The sequence below is a fragment of the Paramisgurnus dabryanus genome, chromosome 11, assembly GCF_030506205.2.
Source record: "Paramisgurnus dabryanus chromosome 11, PD_genome_1.1, whole genome shotgun sequence".
NCBI classification, from domain to species: domain Eukaryota; kingdom Metazoa; phylum Chordata; class Actinopteri; order Cypriniformes; family Cobitidae; genus Paramisgurnus; species Paramisgurnus dabryanus.
Window position 1 is genome coordinate 28512151 of NC_133347.1, and position 18228 is coordinate 28530378.

At 35.7% G+C, this 18228-nt stretch overlaps 1 protein-coding gene across 1 annotated transcript in view; it reads left to right on the plus strand.

Annotated features, from left to right (window-relative positions):
• The window catches only part of antxr1a (ANTXR cell adhesion molecule 1a), a 77657-nt gene that overhangs the window by 39558 nt on the left and 19871 nt on the right, over positions 1 to 18228 (plus strand). The window contains exons 10-14 of the mRNA XM_065247692.2: positions 676 to 774; positions 4332 to 4401; positions 4483 to 4561; positions 6165 to 6260; positions 11417 to 11458. Coding sequence (XP_065103764.1) covers positions 676 to 774; positions 4332 to 4401; positions 4483 to 4561; positions 6165 to 6260; positions 11417 to 11458 — 386 coding nt within the window. The remainder of the gene's footprint in view (positions 1 to 675; positions 775 to 4331; positions 4402 to 4482; positions 4562 to 6164; positions 6261 to 11416; positions 11459 to 18228) is intronic.

Here is an 18228-nt window from a genome sequence, read left to right on the forward strand (position 1 = left end):
CTTCTTAAGAAATGTTCAAGAATTGCACTTAAGAACTTTCTTACAAACTTCTTAAAATTTATCTTAAGAACGTTCTTATTTTTGTCTTAAAAATGTTTTTGTGAATCCGGCCCCAGGACCAGTAAACATTCATTCAACATTTTATGTTAGTCATAAACATAAAGGTTTGCTCTTCAAATATTCCCTCTTGACAAATGTTAGTTACATCAGATTTGATGGCTTTACCATAGTAGATATATGATACCTCCTTTAAATGCTCAGCCAACCATGAGCTGTCAAACATTTCTTTTGGTTTACATCTTAATGTTTCCTTTAAGAGCAGAATTGTTTTACTGTACTTTTAAAAGCCACTTCAAATTTATAACACAATAAAGACATAAATTGAACCACTGACTAAATATCTTTGTCAGTATAAACAAAACTGTATAATGTTATGGTTAGAGTCTTTCTAAAGTCTTACAAAATCTTTCTAAAGATCATAAAACGTTTGCATAGCACCTTATTTGTAAAGAGCAAATCATGTTTGATGACATAATTTCATCATGCCTTTCTGGTGACTTTCAAAGATAAATTGTTCTTTCATTTTTGGCAAATTAAAAGTCTGCTGTCTGTTTTGTTTGAAAGTAAATGAAAATGAACATTTCACATTTTTTGCATGAATGTCTTGTTTTGTAGAGGCATTTCAAGTTGTAGTAAGGGGGAATGGATTTCATCATGCCAGAAATGTGGACAAGGTCCTTTGCAGCTTCAGAATAAATGACACCCTCACCAGAAGTAAGTACAATCATATGGATATATAAGTGGGTTATTCAGTTTCATTAAAGAGTTAACGTCTCTGTTTCTCCATAACATCTGGATTAAAACGATTGATAATAATACATAAGCAAACAACCACAAGACATGTCTGTGGATTTGTTGTCCAGTCACCATATGGTTGGCACGATTTAAGTCAGAATTTATAAACTATTGTAATTAGTGGTCTTTTTTACCAACAATCCCAGAGGTCTACAGAAAGCCGGGGATGGCCAGCAATGCCAAGCCAAATCCAAACCCCATTAGATTTTTGGCAAACAGTATTTTTAAAGGGGACATTTAAAGCACAAATGAAGAAGATTTAAAAAGAAATGTGCCACACAGGAGTTCAGCGGAGTTTGCAAGCCCCCACAGGCAAGTGTCAGCTCTGCCCCTTGCAGGTTTTTTGATTTTGATTGCCGATGTATTCTTGGCATACATGGTAAAGCGTTTGGGTTGTTGTCTACTATGATGGGGCTCGGAAAGAATACTGTACTCAAGCTCCAAATCCCTCCACCAAAATTATTATAGTCGAAATACATAAAGATGGAGAAGGGGAGACGGAGGGGTGCCAAAAGATCTGATGCTGGGAAGAAGTAAGGCACTGTTGTGGTATAATTTAACCTGAACTTATGTTTAGTAACTTAATTTCATGAGTTTGTGTGCCCATATAACCTTAGCATATGTGGTAAACAGTTTTGGGTTAAAAACAGGTAAATATTAGCGTAGCTCCAGGGGAGCCATGAAAAGGGACAGCAGTGACAGTATCTAGTTAAGGGCAATATCGAGCTCCAGCGGCAGCCATATTCAGTTTGGAGGTTTGAAGAGTTTCCTGAGGTCAGAGAGTTTCCTGCCACTGCATCAATAACGTAGTGTAGAAATTACAGAACATAAGGCAAATGTCACAGAAGCAGCAGGAGCTTCTATCCTGGCAGAAAAAAGCCCTTCGAGTGGGGCCATTGCAAATGCCAGAAAGAAGAAACCACAATATGACTCACATGGTGTTTCCATTCTCTCTCAGAGTGAGAGCCTAAACTAAGAGAGGATGAAAGGGTCTGTCTCCCCTCCAGAAGTTTCTGGCACATCAAGTCGCAAAGAGTTTGGACGGAAGGGCTTACATTGCATCGAATTGGAGAGATGATTTAGAAAAGAGGTATTACACACTGGGATTAGGAAGGGAGAGCCCCAACTGTATCCAAGCTGCATTCGAACAGGAAGACCAAATAGGGTGTTTAGATTGGTTTGTGTTGTTTAGCAAGGTGCTATAGACCCTTTTACAGTTGGTAAACAATGTGACGTATTTGTGTGGGCGGGGTCTAGCTGGAGGCAAAAAGAGCCGCAGAGGCAATGTTGAAAAGCTTAAGATAGCACGTATTAGGAGGGATTTATTAAACATGGATGCAGAAGCAGTTTTGGAAGTGTCCGAATATGTACAGTCACTGATTCTGCGGGACCGTGACAGGTATTTTGGTAAATTAACTCTTGCGATTTTAACCAGGTTTTAGATATTTCCTAGACAACATATGAATTACTTTCAGGTGGTTTGGGTAATTTTTTCTAGGCTTACTGTCTTATGTAACCTATCGCTGGGCTAACTATGATTAGCAATGTGGATTATTTTAAGAGACTATTCAAAGGATGGCATACACATCTATCGCTGTATGTTTGTTTAACATTTAAGCTAAACAATAGCGCGGTTGGCGACTTTTCACCTATAAAACAGAAACTTGCTGATTTGTACTAGATAAAACCAACACAACAGTACATATGCATAGATTATTTTACCTGATATGAAGTGTGCACTGCAAACACGAGTATTATTTATGATCGTCTCCGTCTAGTCTGTACGCCGTATTGCATTCAACCACAATTGTCTTCTTGATTTCTGTGAAGAAATGTCTGCCGGGATCCGGTAAAACTTTATTTTTGAACCAAAAGTGCGGTTCCTTCTAATCTGGCAGCCAAGAACACAACAAAATGACATTTTAATGTCAAAAACTCAAACTTTTAGCGCGCCGGCTTTGAGTTCCTACTTATTTTTTGCCTCCAGCTAGAGCGGTGACGTCACAGTGACGTGGGTGATAAAGGGGTCTATATACTCGAAATATCTTTGAGCCGCATACGTGAAGATAAAAGGGAGGCAAGGTTTAGACATGCTTGTTTGGTAAGCTCAGATCTAATATGAATGTAAGGTGTTTGAGGGCCAAGGGCACTGGGTTTGTGCTGGGTCCTTTCCCAGAGGCAAAGTTCTGAACTAGTGAAAAAGAAAATGAGACCAAGTTTTAGAAATCTACAGCTTTAATGATGAAGCATTTGAAACAATGATTAAGCAAATATTCTGTAACAGTGTTGTGTAGTTGTAAGATAATATGCTTGACAAAGATCACAATTCAAGTCTTACTTAAGTTCTGTTTTACAGCATAAGTAATAGGAACTTTACAGTATATATTTTCTTTACAGTGATTTTGCTTACATTTTATGCTAATAAAATTTGTAATAATACCTTTGGTTCATTCAGATGTAATAAGTACAAACTATTTCACAAACAAAAAATAAAGAGAAAAATTGGCGTCCAGTGTCCTTGCTATTTAGTGCCTTCAAATTGCTCATAAAAAAAGGTTTATCAGTTTTGTGTGCAATATGCATCTGACAGTCAGTAAATGGACTGTGACTGGCTGCGTCCACTAAGACTAACTGCTCATTGATTTGCTTTATCAGAGCTCTCAAGTAGTCATATAAACACATGGAAAATAAACACATGGATTGGTTACATTCATTGCTCGGTTTTGGTCCAATACAATCCTCCTATCAAAGTAATTCTCTTTAATTTATAATTCGAGTCCCATCCCGTGTGCACATCCTTACTTTTTGTAGTAGTAAAACATGATATTTTTATATGCACTTTGTAAAACACCTAGTAAAGCACAATGTTAACTGTAACCTCTGCTTTCTATTGGATCTGAGCCAACAGTGCTGTCATATTGTGATATATTGTCATTGTCAGGTTTTGAAAAACTATCTGTCTGAGTTATTGGTTTTGAAAAGGATATTCTTGGCCATCTGCAGTTGTACATCTGCATTTATCCACCAGGCCTCCGTAAGAGACGGTTGACAGTCAAAGACCACTGGGGCCTCTATTGGCCTGCATGCACTGCAAATCCTTACATATTCTTCTCTTTCAGTCTAATATTTCAGGAACTTCAGGGGTTAAATGTCTTGCTCAAGGGCACAATGGTAATGACTCATTACTAGAGACTCGACCCAGCCATCTTCTAGTTGCCAGCTCTGAGCACTAGCTATTACAGTACATCAATCACCGAAGCATGGCCTGTCAAATCGTGCTAGTGTGATGAAAACAACTGGATTTGTTTTCCAACAAGAATGTGATGAAGTCAGGAATTTAGTGCAGATGTTTTTATGTCAACTTAATTCTCACAATGGAATCGAATCAAAAGGATAATATTTCTTTTCACTATAATGTTTTCAATCATCCAGCACTCTCGAGTTTTAACTGCAATTCTAACTGTAATTTTTTGTAGTGGTTAAGCCATTGATAGTGGAGGACACGTACCTGTTATGTCCAGCTCCTATTCTTCGGGAAGAGGGAACGTAAGTGTCGCACATAAATATGTGCACTTGTCGATCAAGAGACATTCTTCATATAATGCTTTATCATCATATATGTTATAGGGCAGCCTCCCTTTACGTTAGCATGAATGAAGGCCTGAGTTTTATCTCCAGTTCTGTGACCATCACTACTGTTAGCTGTGTAAGTATTACTCTAAATTATTTCATTTTATAGCTTTTTATTTATACACTGCAAAAATGACTTTCTTACTTAGTATTTTTGTCTTGTTTTCAGTAGAAATATCTAAAAATTCTTAAATTAAGATGTTTTTCTTGACCTTAAAAAAAGTCTAGTTTACAGACAAAAAATATACAGTTCAAGTAAATTTAAACTTAAAACAAGCAAAAATTTCTGCCAATGGATTTTTTTCTTAAACACTTAATTTAAGCAAAATTTTCTCACCCCATTGGCAGATGTTTTTGCTTGTTTTAAGCAAAAATTCACTTAAATTGTATAGTTTTGTCTAAGACTTATTTTCTTATTTTGCTCATTAAGAAAATACATCTTGATTTAAGAAATTGTAGATATTTCTACTGAAAACAGGACAAAAATACTAAGTAAGAAAGACATGTTTTTGCTGTGTATATGAATAAAAATAATATGCAAACATAAACAAGTACACCATAAAAAAGTTGCTGTAGTTATGCAGCTGTTTGCCAGTAACTTTCTGTAGATTTACTGGCAACAATTTGTTCAAAGTTAAATAAACATTAAACATTAACCAGTCTTTATCTTTACAGAATAAAAGTACAAAATAACAACCTCATGCAAGGCATTTTGGGAACCAAAAAATCTCATAAACCTTTTTCTGTTTTTCTCCTTCAGATTTTGGTTCCCAGAAAGCTTTGCATGAGTCTGTTATTTTAGTTTTATTCTGTAAAGATGAAGACTTGTTCATGTTTAATGTTCATTTAACTTTGAACAAAATTTCCAGTAAATAACATACATTTAAATCTACAGTAAATTACTGGCAAACAGTTCCCAGTAATACTGTCATTTGGACAGAAATGATTATGTAATCACCAATGTTGGGGAAACTTCTCTGAAATTGTAGATAACTCATATTAAAATACTCTTAACTTTATACTAAAAAGTGAATATTCTTAAGTAAATAACATTTCTCAGGAAATTCATAATACTGTTTTATAGCTTTTGGAAATGCAGCCAAACTACCCAATAAAAATGTGTTAAAGCAATAGAAACAACATGGCTGCAGGCAGTGAACTTTTTAGGAAAAAAAATTATTAAATAGATTTTGTAATCCTATCTAATTGTTGCCAGTCATAGCTTTATAAAAGGGTTCAATATAAATGTAAGCCAAATTCGAAAGACCCCCACAAGCCAGTGGTTATGGGACGTCCTTATGGTACCATTTGAAACCTTGAGCATGAATGTGTTGTTTTTAAAGTTATCTTTCCCTTTCAAGCAGCTATTGTTTGAACATGACGTGACATCATGGTATTGTTTCATTTCATTTCATTTTCAAATAATGTTTCTGCATGTCATTGTGATCTGAATGCAAGTGTCATAACAAAAATGGATTAAGAAAAACTGCTACCAAAGCTATCTATGGGGTGGTACGGTACCCCCTCTCAAAAAGTACACCTAAATGGTACATATTGGATCTTTAAGGGTACCGTCCCAGTGATAGCTTTTATAATTTTATTCTGAAAGTGTGGAATGATGTTTTTCTGTCTTTACTTGGAGTCGGATAGACTAATCTTGTTTTTTTTCTTCATTGCAGTCTGATGGTACACTTTTGGCCATAGCTCTTTTGATTGTTTTGTTACTGCTGATTCTGGCCCTTCTCTGGTGGTTTTGGCCTCTCTGCTGCACTGTGGTGAGTTTGTCTCATTATCAATGTCAATATCAAGATTGTACTTATAAATCAACATGCACAGAATCTGCACCTGCAGAATTACAAAGAAAAAGCAATAGAAATATATTAGACTGTATACTCTACAAAAAAAGGTAAAAAAAAGCTGTCACTGGGGTGCTTCACCTTTCATAAAGTACACCTTTGTATCTAAAGGGTGCCTATTAGTACTGTACCTATTTAAAGAGTACTGTCCCAGTGACGCTTATGTATGTTTTGACAGTGTACATACAGTACATTTCTGTGTAATGCATTGCCACCATTTACAGACCACCAGTGGCACCAAAAACACTTTTTTAACTTTTTACTTCTTTTATTAAAAAAAATAAATAAATACAATTCTATGGGACTTTTTTGGGGAAATTGTGAAGAAGAAAATTCAACAAAATAAATTCTATTATGGGGTCCAAGAGCCATGTCAGAAATATACTTAACAAAAACCTAATGGGTCCTATTTTAACGATCTGAAACACAAGTGCGAAGCGCAACACGCAAGTGAGTTTGTGGGCGGATCTTGGGCGCTGTTGCTATTTTCCCGGCGGGAGAAATAACTTTTGCGCCGGGCGCAAATCAATAAGGGGTTGGTCTGAAGTAGGTTCATTATTCATAGGTGTGGTTTGGGCGTAACGTCAAATAAACCAATCAGAACGCTAGCCAACATTCCCTTTAAACGCAAGGGCGCAAGTTCCATGGCGGGTTGCTATTATTATGACGGATTTACCAGGCGCACGCCAGGAGCCGTTTACAGCCGAGGAGACCAACGTTCTTGTAAGAGCAGTCAAAGACAAAGAAGTTGTTTTGTATGGGGATAGGAGAAATATAATAATAAGTATATAATAATCTTTTTGTCAATTCCACCCAAAATCAGCACAGAAAATGGGTAGAAAATTGTCCCAAGCTGTCACTGGGACAATACATTACACTTTAAAAAGGTCCTAATTTGCACCATTTAGATACACAAGTATATACATTTGGCACCAGTATGTACCTTTGAGGTACTATATGCACTTTTTAGTTGCAAAGGTGTACAATTTTGAAGGATGCTGCCCCAGTGATAGCTAGGGACCTTTTCTTTTTGACAATGTAAAACTTACAATAATTCTTATCTTTATCATATAGTTTATCATGAGTGAATGAGTAAGGTCCTTATATACTGTGATCAGGTGATTGAGAATAGGTGACGGTGATTAAAAGTCAGATGACGTGGATTTTTGAGGGAAAGTGGCGCTGCGTCCGAAACTGCATACTTCCAATACTATATATAGGCCCTGTCCCAAATGGCACACTCCAGACTTGTGGTCCTCCTCACAGTCCACACTTTAATGACATCATGTAGTGCAGACTTTAGGGACCCTTGTTGTGAGTCCACGTGGGTGCACCGGAATCATATTTTGGGACAGACTCGAGCGTCACGCCGGAAATAGAAAGAGAAGTTGCCCGTCAGTGTGAACCTTACGTCGTCTGATTGGTCTGATTGCTCTTTCGCAAGGACTTCTAGGTTGGTAAAGTGCGCAAAGACTGCTGCAGTACAGGCTTCGCAGGAGACGGCATCAAGGGGGCAAAGGGGGCGCTGATGAGCACACTTCGAAGTGTAAAAATGACATGTGGGACACCTTACGGACTTGTAGACTAAGCGAGCACGCGCAATTAAGGCCACAAGACCGAAAGTCCACATGAAGTGCATCATTTGGGACAGGGCCACAGAAGCCAATACGCCCTACTTCACCTACTATATATGTAGGAGCCTGGTCAATCCGTAACAATGACATAGTGACAACAGAGCTATATAAACTTTACCCTTTACTAGGGGGATTAATCACTTCATTGCTTAAATCTGAATACCACTTAGTCAATTTTTTTAAAGTTTAGTTTCTTTCATTTTAAAATACCTTTCTAAAACATAAGTACTTGAAGATCTTGAAAGATCTACCCTCATATGTCAGAATTACATATTTTGGCATCTTATTTGCTTACACTGGAATTTACTGTAGTTGCATTTGCATCTCCTGCAGCTTGAATGTAAGAGTCATGGAGGTTTTCATTTAGAAATCCTTATCTGACGAGCCTGCTGGATTCCTCCTGTTCAATAATTTTTCACAGAAATGATTCAAGCCATACAATATTATCCAAAAAACACATTTTTAATATGACACCTATGGACATTGGCAAAGTTAGAATATTACTTTTTAACTTCATTTACATTTATTCATTTTGGCAGACCCTTTTATCCAAAGCAACTTGCAGTGCAGTCATACTGGACGCTTTATGCACTTGACACTAATAGCTTTCAACAGTTGAGCATTTGTAATGTAAAATAAGATTCAGGTGGTCTCCAAGCTGTCTATGAAAGACGTATTGGATTAGGTTTCATTACGTTCGGCCTGTAATTACTTGTTATGCCTTATTAGTCTCGCATAGGGTGGTTGACCTGTGTAGCTTTAATAAGTGTCCAATATTGTAGTGAGGACTGGGATGTTCACCCTGCTTAACCTGCTTGTTTTAAGCAAGAAATGACCTGTCCTAGAGTTTACAAAGAGTAAAGGATATTGTATTTGCTAACATCCCTTCAGACCAAAGCCTTATTAAACATCTTATAATTGAAAGTGTCATATTAGACTGAGCAATATCTGATAACGTGGATGTGCCAGGAATCTTTCTGGAAAGGAGCAACAGGAAAAGAGAAGAAATGAGTCATTCTTATGTTAGAGGAGCATAGAGATCTGTATTGAAGTTCATAGGAGCCACTAAACTCATGTTCAAACTTTTGTCGGTTTCCATAGAGACCTGCTGTTGGCCACCATGAACTGAATTAACATGAGCTTATTGCGTATGAGTATGTTTAAATATCTTGGCTTTATTTATTAACATAAGATTTTCAGAGTTGAATAACTACGCATTTCGGTCGAGTTTAAATCTGCTGGGCAGATTGCCTTTTAAAATGAATATTTTTACAAGAAAATGTCTGTTTTTACAAAGCAATTCTGTCTGTTGGCAACTTGAAATCTCACTTTTAACTTCAAGGGCACACGACTCTGTTTAGGAAAGCTTTTGTGTTACCATGGAAAATAAAATTGTGATCTGACATTTGAAATAACAAGGAAGAATTGTGTCATTGATCCAATTCATGAATACTAAAGATTGCCAGTTGAGTGCTACAGCTTTTTCCAAGGCACAAGGCATATTTGTAACTCCGGTTTTGTACTGCATTGATGCATTATGACAAAATTAGATCTCGGTCATTATAATAAACAAGACTGTCATGTACAGCCAGTACAGTATGTACTGTACAGACAAGATTATAAGTAACAAAAATTGCATTCATAGTGCGATGGATGTTGCTGCTATCTGCATGATGTGTGGTTGCTGGAATATTTTGGGTATTTGCTAAGTGGTTGCTTACAGGCCAAAGTAAAAAAAGAGCCCACCACCCTGTTATTATAATATTGTTTTAAAAATTTGTCTTCCTACTTTCATAATGGTGTTTGCACACCAAAAGTGAATTTAATTATTTTGGTGAGTAGATTAGAAATGAAGTCAATGCAAATATATGCAAATTCCTAAGCAATTGCTACAAGTGCAAATCTGCATAAAATTTGCATGTTGCGTTATCACGTCCGCTTGTCAGAAGAAGACACTCCTCAATGATCTTTTTATTTGTGTGAGCAGTGGCAGCCGGTGATTTCTTTTTTCAAGGGCACTCGATGCGAAGTTTGTCTCAACATGTATGTGGCCCCTTTTTTTCAAAATATGTGTTCTGCGCGTGGAGTGAACCTTTGTTTATCAGTTGTTGAACAATGCACCGGTTGGTTGTTATAATATTTGTCCCACCCCTCAGGCACTGTGATTAGATGGCCGATTGAGAAGTGACATTGATGAAAAAACGTCGAGCTCCAGCTGTTGGCATTTTTGAAAAGCGCTGTGCTATCATTGGAAACCGATTTTTCGGCGGCGAAAATGCCTTGGTGTGCACGCCTCAAAACCAAACTCTAAACGGCCGCTCACATTATAACGATAACTATATCTATAAAAAAATATAGTTTAAAAAATCGTTTTATATTCTATAACGATAAAGATACAATGAACAATTGTTAGGATCACTTTCTGAGTGATTTTTTTCCACCTGATGAACGATAAACCATTAACAGCCAATCAAATCTATTTGAAGTTAAAGTGCACGCGCACTTGAAATCCACTATGTAATGCATTTTCCCTACCGCACTGACTATGACTAAAGGTACGATATTAACTTAGATTACACAAACTAGATTCACTGTTTAGAGTTTCGTGAAACGCAGCGTGATGAGGACATCAGCTGGTTACTCGCTGTGTAAATGCTACAAGAACAGCATATTTACATATGAAGTGACATGCAAATAATTGCAAACGTTTTTATTACAAGAAATGCACACATTTAACATAAACTTACCCAAAGCTGACCTTCTGAAAAAGGTCATCTAACTTAAACAAAAACTTTACATAAATAGTTTACATATACTTTAAATGAAATTCTAAAGTTGAACTTGAAATTTTACTAAAAATTATATCTTAATACAGTGCATAACATGAATAATCACAACTTGCACTAACTAGCAAATGGTTCCACCATGGACCTGCAAAGATTGAGTAATAAATTGTGTCCCAAGTCGAACGTAAAATATGATGATGCTGACATAACTACACTACACATGTTTAATGTTTCTATTCTTGGAATGTTTTTCACATTATTCCCAGAATTCCACAGAGTTAGAAAACAAAAACAAATCAAAAAACAGAATGAGCCTGTGGTTCTTTGTTTTGCAAGTGGATGAACACCAATCCTCTTTCTAGATATTTCTTATTACCATCCTACCTTTCAACGGGTCTGGTCTCCAGATTTTTAGGTCATCTTAACTGGCGTGTAAACACTGTGAAAAGGGGAAGGGGGTGGTGTAATTCTTTAGCCATGTGTTTTTGTGTAACCTGATTTTCTCGCACACACTGAAAACATTACTTGGGACTTTAGACATGCCAGTGTAAGAAAAAAACAAAGCTTTTTAACTTTCGAGCGCATGGGATCTTACGTGCAAGCGTGAGTGAGATCATGTGAGATTGTTTATCCACTCTTCTCTTTTTCTCTGTAGATTATCCATGAACCTCCACCACCAGTTATAGAAGACAGTACGGTAAGTGTCTCCATTTCCTGGGATTAGGACAAAAGCACATCAAAATTTAATTATAGCTACATTTTTGAATATGATGTATATTTATATGCACCAACCCAGAAAACACAGAACTCTCCCCTACCATTCCCCTAACATTCATACAAGGTTATGGGAACGTCTTCTAAACCTAGAGGGAACGTTATGTGGACGTCAAGAAAACTTTCCTGGGGAACCAGCAGGGAACGCTTGGGTATCTGTTCTGGGAACGTTCTGAGAACCAAGCGCTAACCTTCTCAGAACGTTCTAGGAACCAAAAATTGTTAGTTGGGAATGTGTAATGCGCCAACATTTAATTTTTGGGATTTTAAGGGATAGTTCCCCCAAAATTTTATTTCTGTCATCATTTACTTACCCCTGTGTTGTTCTTAACCTGTATTAATTTTTTTTTTTTTATAAAAGAAGACATTTTGATAAATGATGGTAAACATGCAGTTAGCGGTTCCCATTGATTTCCATAGTTTTAGTTTTTCCTATGAAAGTTAGTGTGTACCATCAACTGTGTTGTTTCCATCATTCATCAATATATCTTCTTTTGTGTTCAACAGAACAAAACAACTCATACAGGTTTAACTGTGTTTTGGTCGAACTATCCCTTTAATAAAAATTTAATAAAAAAAATCAAGGACCAATAATTACATACAGTAGCAATACTATACTTGTGTCCAGTTAGGTTTAAAACATTAAAATTGAGTATTAGAATGTTAAAGATGTTTGAAACACTATGAAATTAGTGTCTATAGAGATAATTTTTTACAGTCCTGTTATTCATTTGTATCAAATTTCCACAATTTAATTGAACATTATGCTTTTGTGTACTGCACAACACACCACAGCAAAATGAGATTTATGGCCTCCACTTCAAAGTCCTCTAAATTCTTGGCCTACATGAAACACCTCTCAAAAACCAGATGAGAGCAATACAAAAATAGTTCAACCCATGCAAAGCTTGTAAAATATGAATGTTGCTTTGAAGAAAGACAAAATTATCATGCTACAGATTTTAAACATAATAAAACGGGTCACTAAACCTAGATAGCGCAAAAAAACCACACAAATGATGATTTTAGCTAAATATGAATATGAAAAAAGGAAATATTTAACCAAATGTAACCATAGAGAACGTAGATAAATATGTAACGTTGTTTTAATGTAAAGTCATTATATTCTTTTTAAGAAATGAACCTGAATTCCCAAAGCAAGCTTAAATTATGAACCATGACATCACATTCGCCCTAACATAGTGTGACATATTTTGGAGTGAAACGGGATATTCAACAAGAAACTAATGTAAAACTTTATTTTATACATCTGGAATGGGTTAGATCAAGAAAATGGAAAAAACATGAAACGTGGTCTACAGTATATATGACAAATTAATGGAAGTGGAAGGATGGCGGTTACAAAAGTAGCTTCAATGTTGAAGTAATTGTAAAACAATGGTTGATTAAGTAAGTTACCTGCATTTTATGTGTTGTCAAATCAACATATATTTTTATGTTACTTAAAAAAATAAGTCAAACAATTTCAATTTGTTTTTGTAAGTTATGTCAAAACTTAAAATTTTAAACAGTCAATTTAACTCATAAATTTAAGGCAACCAGGTACCTTGCTTTTTAAAGTGCCCATCTTATGACTGCTTTTACACAAGTTAAATAGGTGTATGAGTTCCAACTCATGAAAACATGTTTCAAAAGTTGTTTGCTCAAAATAGCTTGTAGGAAAAGATTGTTACCCATCTCTAGTAGCCTCTGTTTCAGTGCAGTTCAGATTGTGCTGTTTTGAGCTGGGCCGGGTTTCCCAAAAGCATCGTAAGGCTAAGTAGATCGTAAAAACGATCGTACGAATCATCTTAGAATTACGGGCCATTTCCCAAAAGCTTCGTAGCTTAAGTAGCACTTGAAAATCATCGTAGATCTACGAGTACTCTGGAGTAATCGTTCATTCATAAGTGCATCGTAAGACAGCAGTATTACAAGGTCACCTGCAGGACAACCAGCAAATTGCACTCTTGCAATAACGATAATGTAATGTTTTAAATGTAGGCTATATTTATTTATTGGGGTTTTCTTTGTTTATTTGTTTAAATTACTTTAATATAATATATTTAAAATTAAAACGAGAAATCAAATTTAATTGACTAAACATAAATTAATAAAGAAGGAAAACATATTTGGTACAATTGTGGTAAAAGTTGGTACAAGCAAATTGATAAATGGTTCCTACCAATTGCTGCTATAGTTCCTCTAGGCTACAGTAAAAAAAATGTTTTGAAGGGTATGGCATCTGATTAAAGAAACCAAATAAATATTTACGGTACAATGCAATAATCCCTAATAATAAATATAACATATTACAAATAATAATAATAATTTTAAACTATAAGATAAAATGCAGGAGGCATTTGCAGTGGGACGAGTCCTAACTAAATACGGAAAAGAATATTTCATTATGAACAATTAAAAACAATTTAAAACATTTAAAAGGTCATTGAACAATAATAAAAAATATTATAAAAATATTAGTGCACATCGGCTAAAGATCATTAGCCTAAACAAGCTTCTGCTACAAATTCGAGTCATTCTATTGGTGACATTTCAGCACTTGACAAACGGATAGCGACTCGTAAGTAGCACTTAAAACCCAGCTGCGAGCGATCGTTTCACGTGCATCTTTGGGAAACGCACGTAAATGAACAACGAATGTTCGTTAAGTAGCTCGTAGAAAGCGCTCTTAAGTGCTAAGTTTAATCGTTATCGGGAAACCCAGCCCAGGCCATTACATATTTATGAGCTGCTGTTACTTTGGCCACGCCCCACTACTAACGTCATGTGCGCATGCGCAATGTTATCGCGAGCAGTGCAGACTGTATTATTATTTTATATATTAAATATTATTATTAACGGTTTATGTTTTGCCAACAGACAAATCAAGCAAAAAAGTATCAATAATAAGTACATTATAGGAGAACAAACTCACTACACATAATGATTCAAGAGTAAATTGTAATGTAGCAGTCTCAACAACGCTAACATAAAACATTTTCAAACGCATTATTTTCGCAAATTACAGAAATTTAGACCCGGCGGGGGATGTATACTGTTTGTGGACAGCATGCTAATTGCTAGAAGCTAGCGGGAGGTCCGCCATATCTTGGGAAAGTGATAGAGACTCAGGGTTACGTTAGGCTCGTCGGAAAAGCCGGGTTGGTAAGGCCCAGTCTTGGTTAGTTTGGCAAAACACTTTTAGTTTGGCAAAACACTATTACTTAGTTAGTTCATGTAGAATTGTAAGATAAAGCAGTTAAATATTTCTTTTAACTTTCAAAAAGTACGGTAGCTGGTCACTGGCTTTGCAGGAGAAACCACGCTGCAAACTAACATAGCGGTTAGCCACCTCGTCGTTCTCAATGGCAAATGACTGCTAAAACATACACACAAGTTCACCCCCTCAACGTGCACCAATTCGTGGGCGGGACTTCTTACCTTTGTGTTGATATAACGATTGCGAATCGAATCCAGTCTGTTTCAGATGTGTGAATAATCCATGAAAACCGTCCAATAAAATACATCCAATGACCATTTTTGTCCGAAAATGCGTATAATCCGTGAAATATAGATATATAGTCTGTTGTTTACATTACATTTCGCATGAACGTCTTGTAATAGAATATAATATCGCCTACAATCTGAGGACTATTAACGTCGTAACACACTGTATATGAGATTACACTTTAGGTTCCGATAAACACGTGTTAAAACTTTGTTTTTAACCCTCTGGGGTCTAAGGGGTTTTTAGGGCCCTGGGGAAGTTTTGACATGCACTGACATTTGTGCTTTTTTCAGTTGCTTGAAAACATATTAATGGCAAAAGTCTCATAACACTGTGTTCATCACAAACTGGGCTTCAATATCATATAATCAACATGTATGTACATGTTTGTATTTTTGAGAGAAAAATGTTTATGCGTGGTTTTTGAAAAAGCAAAATTTTTAAGTCACTGATATAACTCCACAAAACTCATTCTAAACAGGTTTTCCCAAGACTTTTCAAAACAGCATCTAGTAGTCTAGAGTTTTTTCTTCAAAATTATGTGAAAATCATATGGCCTACTTATTCACATAAAGCAAGATATTGATTTACAATTTCTAAGACACTTTTGCTTGGGAAAGGCTGTATGCGTGGAGGCGGGAAAGCTCCTGAATAATCAGTGATTGACAGCTGAGAGACAAAAGAGTTGAATAATGAGCCACATAATGAGCCTTGTAGGGATGTTCAACAGGAATGTAACTTTCTCTGTAGTGGTTTTTAAAGGGTAACTTATACTTGTGATATTAATAGAAAATATTTCAATAGAAATATATATACATACATGTATATATATATATATATATATATATATATACATGTATGTATATATATTTCTATTGAAATATTTTCTATTAATATCTATATATATACGTATATATATATATATATATATATATATATATATATATATATACGTATATATATATACGTATATATATATATGTATATGTATATATATATATATATATATATATATATATATATATATATATATATATATATATATACGTATATATATATATACGTATATATATATATATATATATATATATATATATACGTATATATATATATATATATATATATATATATATACGTATATATATATATATATATATATATATATATGTATATATATATATATATATATATATATATATATATATATATATACATATACATATACATATACATATATATATATATATATATATATATATATTTCTATTGAAATATTTTCTATTAATATCACAAGTATAAGTTACCCTTTAAAAACCATAGTAGCCTAATCATGGTAAAGGTACTGTTTGGCCATCGTAAAGTGAACACAGGGTTTGTGTTTGGTTGGCCAGCGAGAGGTTTACTTTTGTGCAGTAAAAAGCTCAAAAGAACAACTGCCTATCGTTGTCTGGACTCCTATTTGTGTTTTTGTAATCATTATAGTATAAACACAACCAGGGACACGCGTGATAAACTTATCAATGTTTGTTTTACAGCCGCCGCCATTACCTCATGTGTTGATCATGAATGCAGTAAACGTGTGCACATGCGAGTGATCCTGTGTTTAATAAAATTGCTGTGCGGAGATATGCGCTTAGACGCAACTAAATAAGGATTGTACTGTTTGCAATCGCGTATTTTATAAGAATACCAAAAAGCGCGTCGAGTTTCCTGACTCGCGTGTTTGTGTATGTGTGTTCCCGTCGAGTCAACTGTTTGACGAAAGACAAAGAAAACACTCGCGTCTGGAGAAACTGACACACATCCGCAAGTAAATAAGGATTTATATGTCGGACATCGATCCCGTCACACTGGCGAAGCACACACACTCGCGTCTGTCTGGAGATTTAGGCGCGAGTAAACAAGTATGTGATGTGTGCAATCGCATCTTTTATGATGATACCACAAAGCGCTTCAAATATGAGGCATTGTGTGTTTGTGTGTGCGTTTGGACGTCGATCGAGTCACACTCGATCGACCATATGTGGTGCTATAGTGGTGCTATATGGCCCCTGTATGGTTCTACACAGGTGCTACACAGGTGCTTCACCGGTGCTATATGGCACTAAAAATGGTTCTTCTATTGTTACGATCCAAAGCAACAGTTTTGGTGCTATATAGCACCGTTTGTTTTTTTAGAGTGCACAAAATACTCGCAAGACACTCACTTAACACCAAACTCTGATTACACATGAGATTATGTAAGTATCTGGCAAACGTGAGCGTCTCTTTAATCATAAACCCTTTAGACGCCTCTGCAGCAGGCACATATTTTAACATGACGTGTGATGCAGATAGGTTCACATGACGCGCCGAACACATACAGGACCAGTCACAATAAGACCAAATATGTATTAGATGATCAATTTTATTTCAGTTAAACACAAAAAGTCAGAATATTCCTGGAGCTTTTGATGAAAAGTTGGATAAAACTACAGGTATCCAGATCTTTGTGGGATGTGTCAGCTTGTTGTTAAACAGTTCTGGCTATGCTGTGTAATAATGAATTAGTTCTGTCTGGCATTATTACAGACCTGTAATATGATAGCAATATTTTAAAAATCTATTATTCGTGATGTCACTTCTGTAAGACCTTAGGAATGTCATTTGTGGAATGGCTGGGAGCATTTCCCTTAAGATTATGGCAGGGTTAAACCTTCACTCTGAACTTTCGTGATTTAAAAAATATGATGGGGAATTGAATGGGTGGTCACACTGAAGTATGAAAGGAAGGACGGCTTTAACCTTCACAGTTTAATATGGATACTTTGATAAAATATCGCGAGAGGTTTAAATTCCATCTAGAGGATTGATTGGAGAGGGCTAAATTTCCTCAGAGCTGGAAAAATAAAGTCATAACCCGGGTGAGCCAATTTGGACTGATTTTATTGGACCAGGAAGAGGGCGTAAGCATGGCTTATGCCTTTCTAAGTGTCAATAAAAGAAAAATCAGGTTTTAAAAGGGAAAGTCAAACCTCATCTAGGAAAATTCTCTGCCATTTGACCCTCCAAATATGTTTATTAAACAAAACATCTTTGCAATTGTGATTGTTTCGTTTGACCAGTGGTTGTCAACTGGTTTTGGGGGAAATCCAAATCAAACAACACAATTTCAAACCTGTAACCCTTTAATAAATGTATGG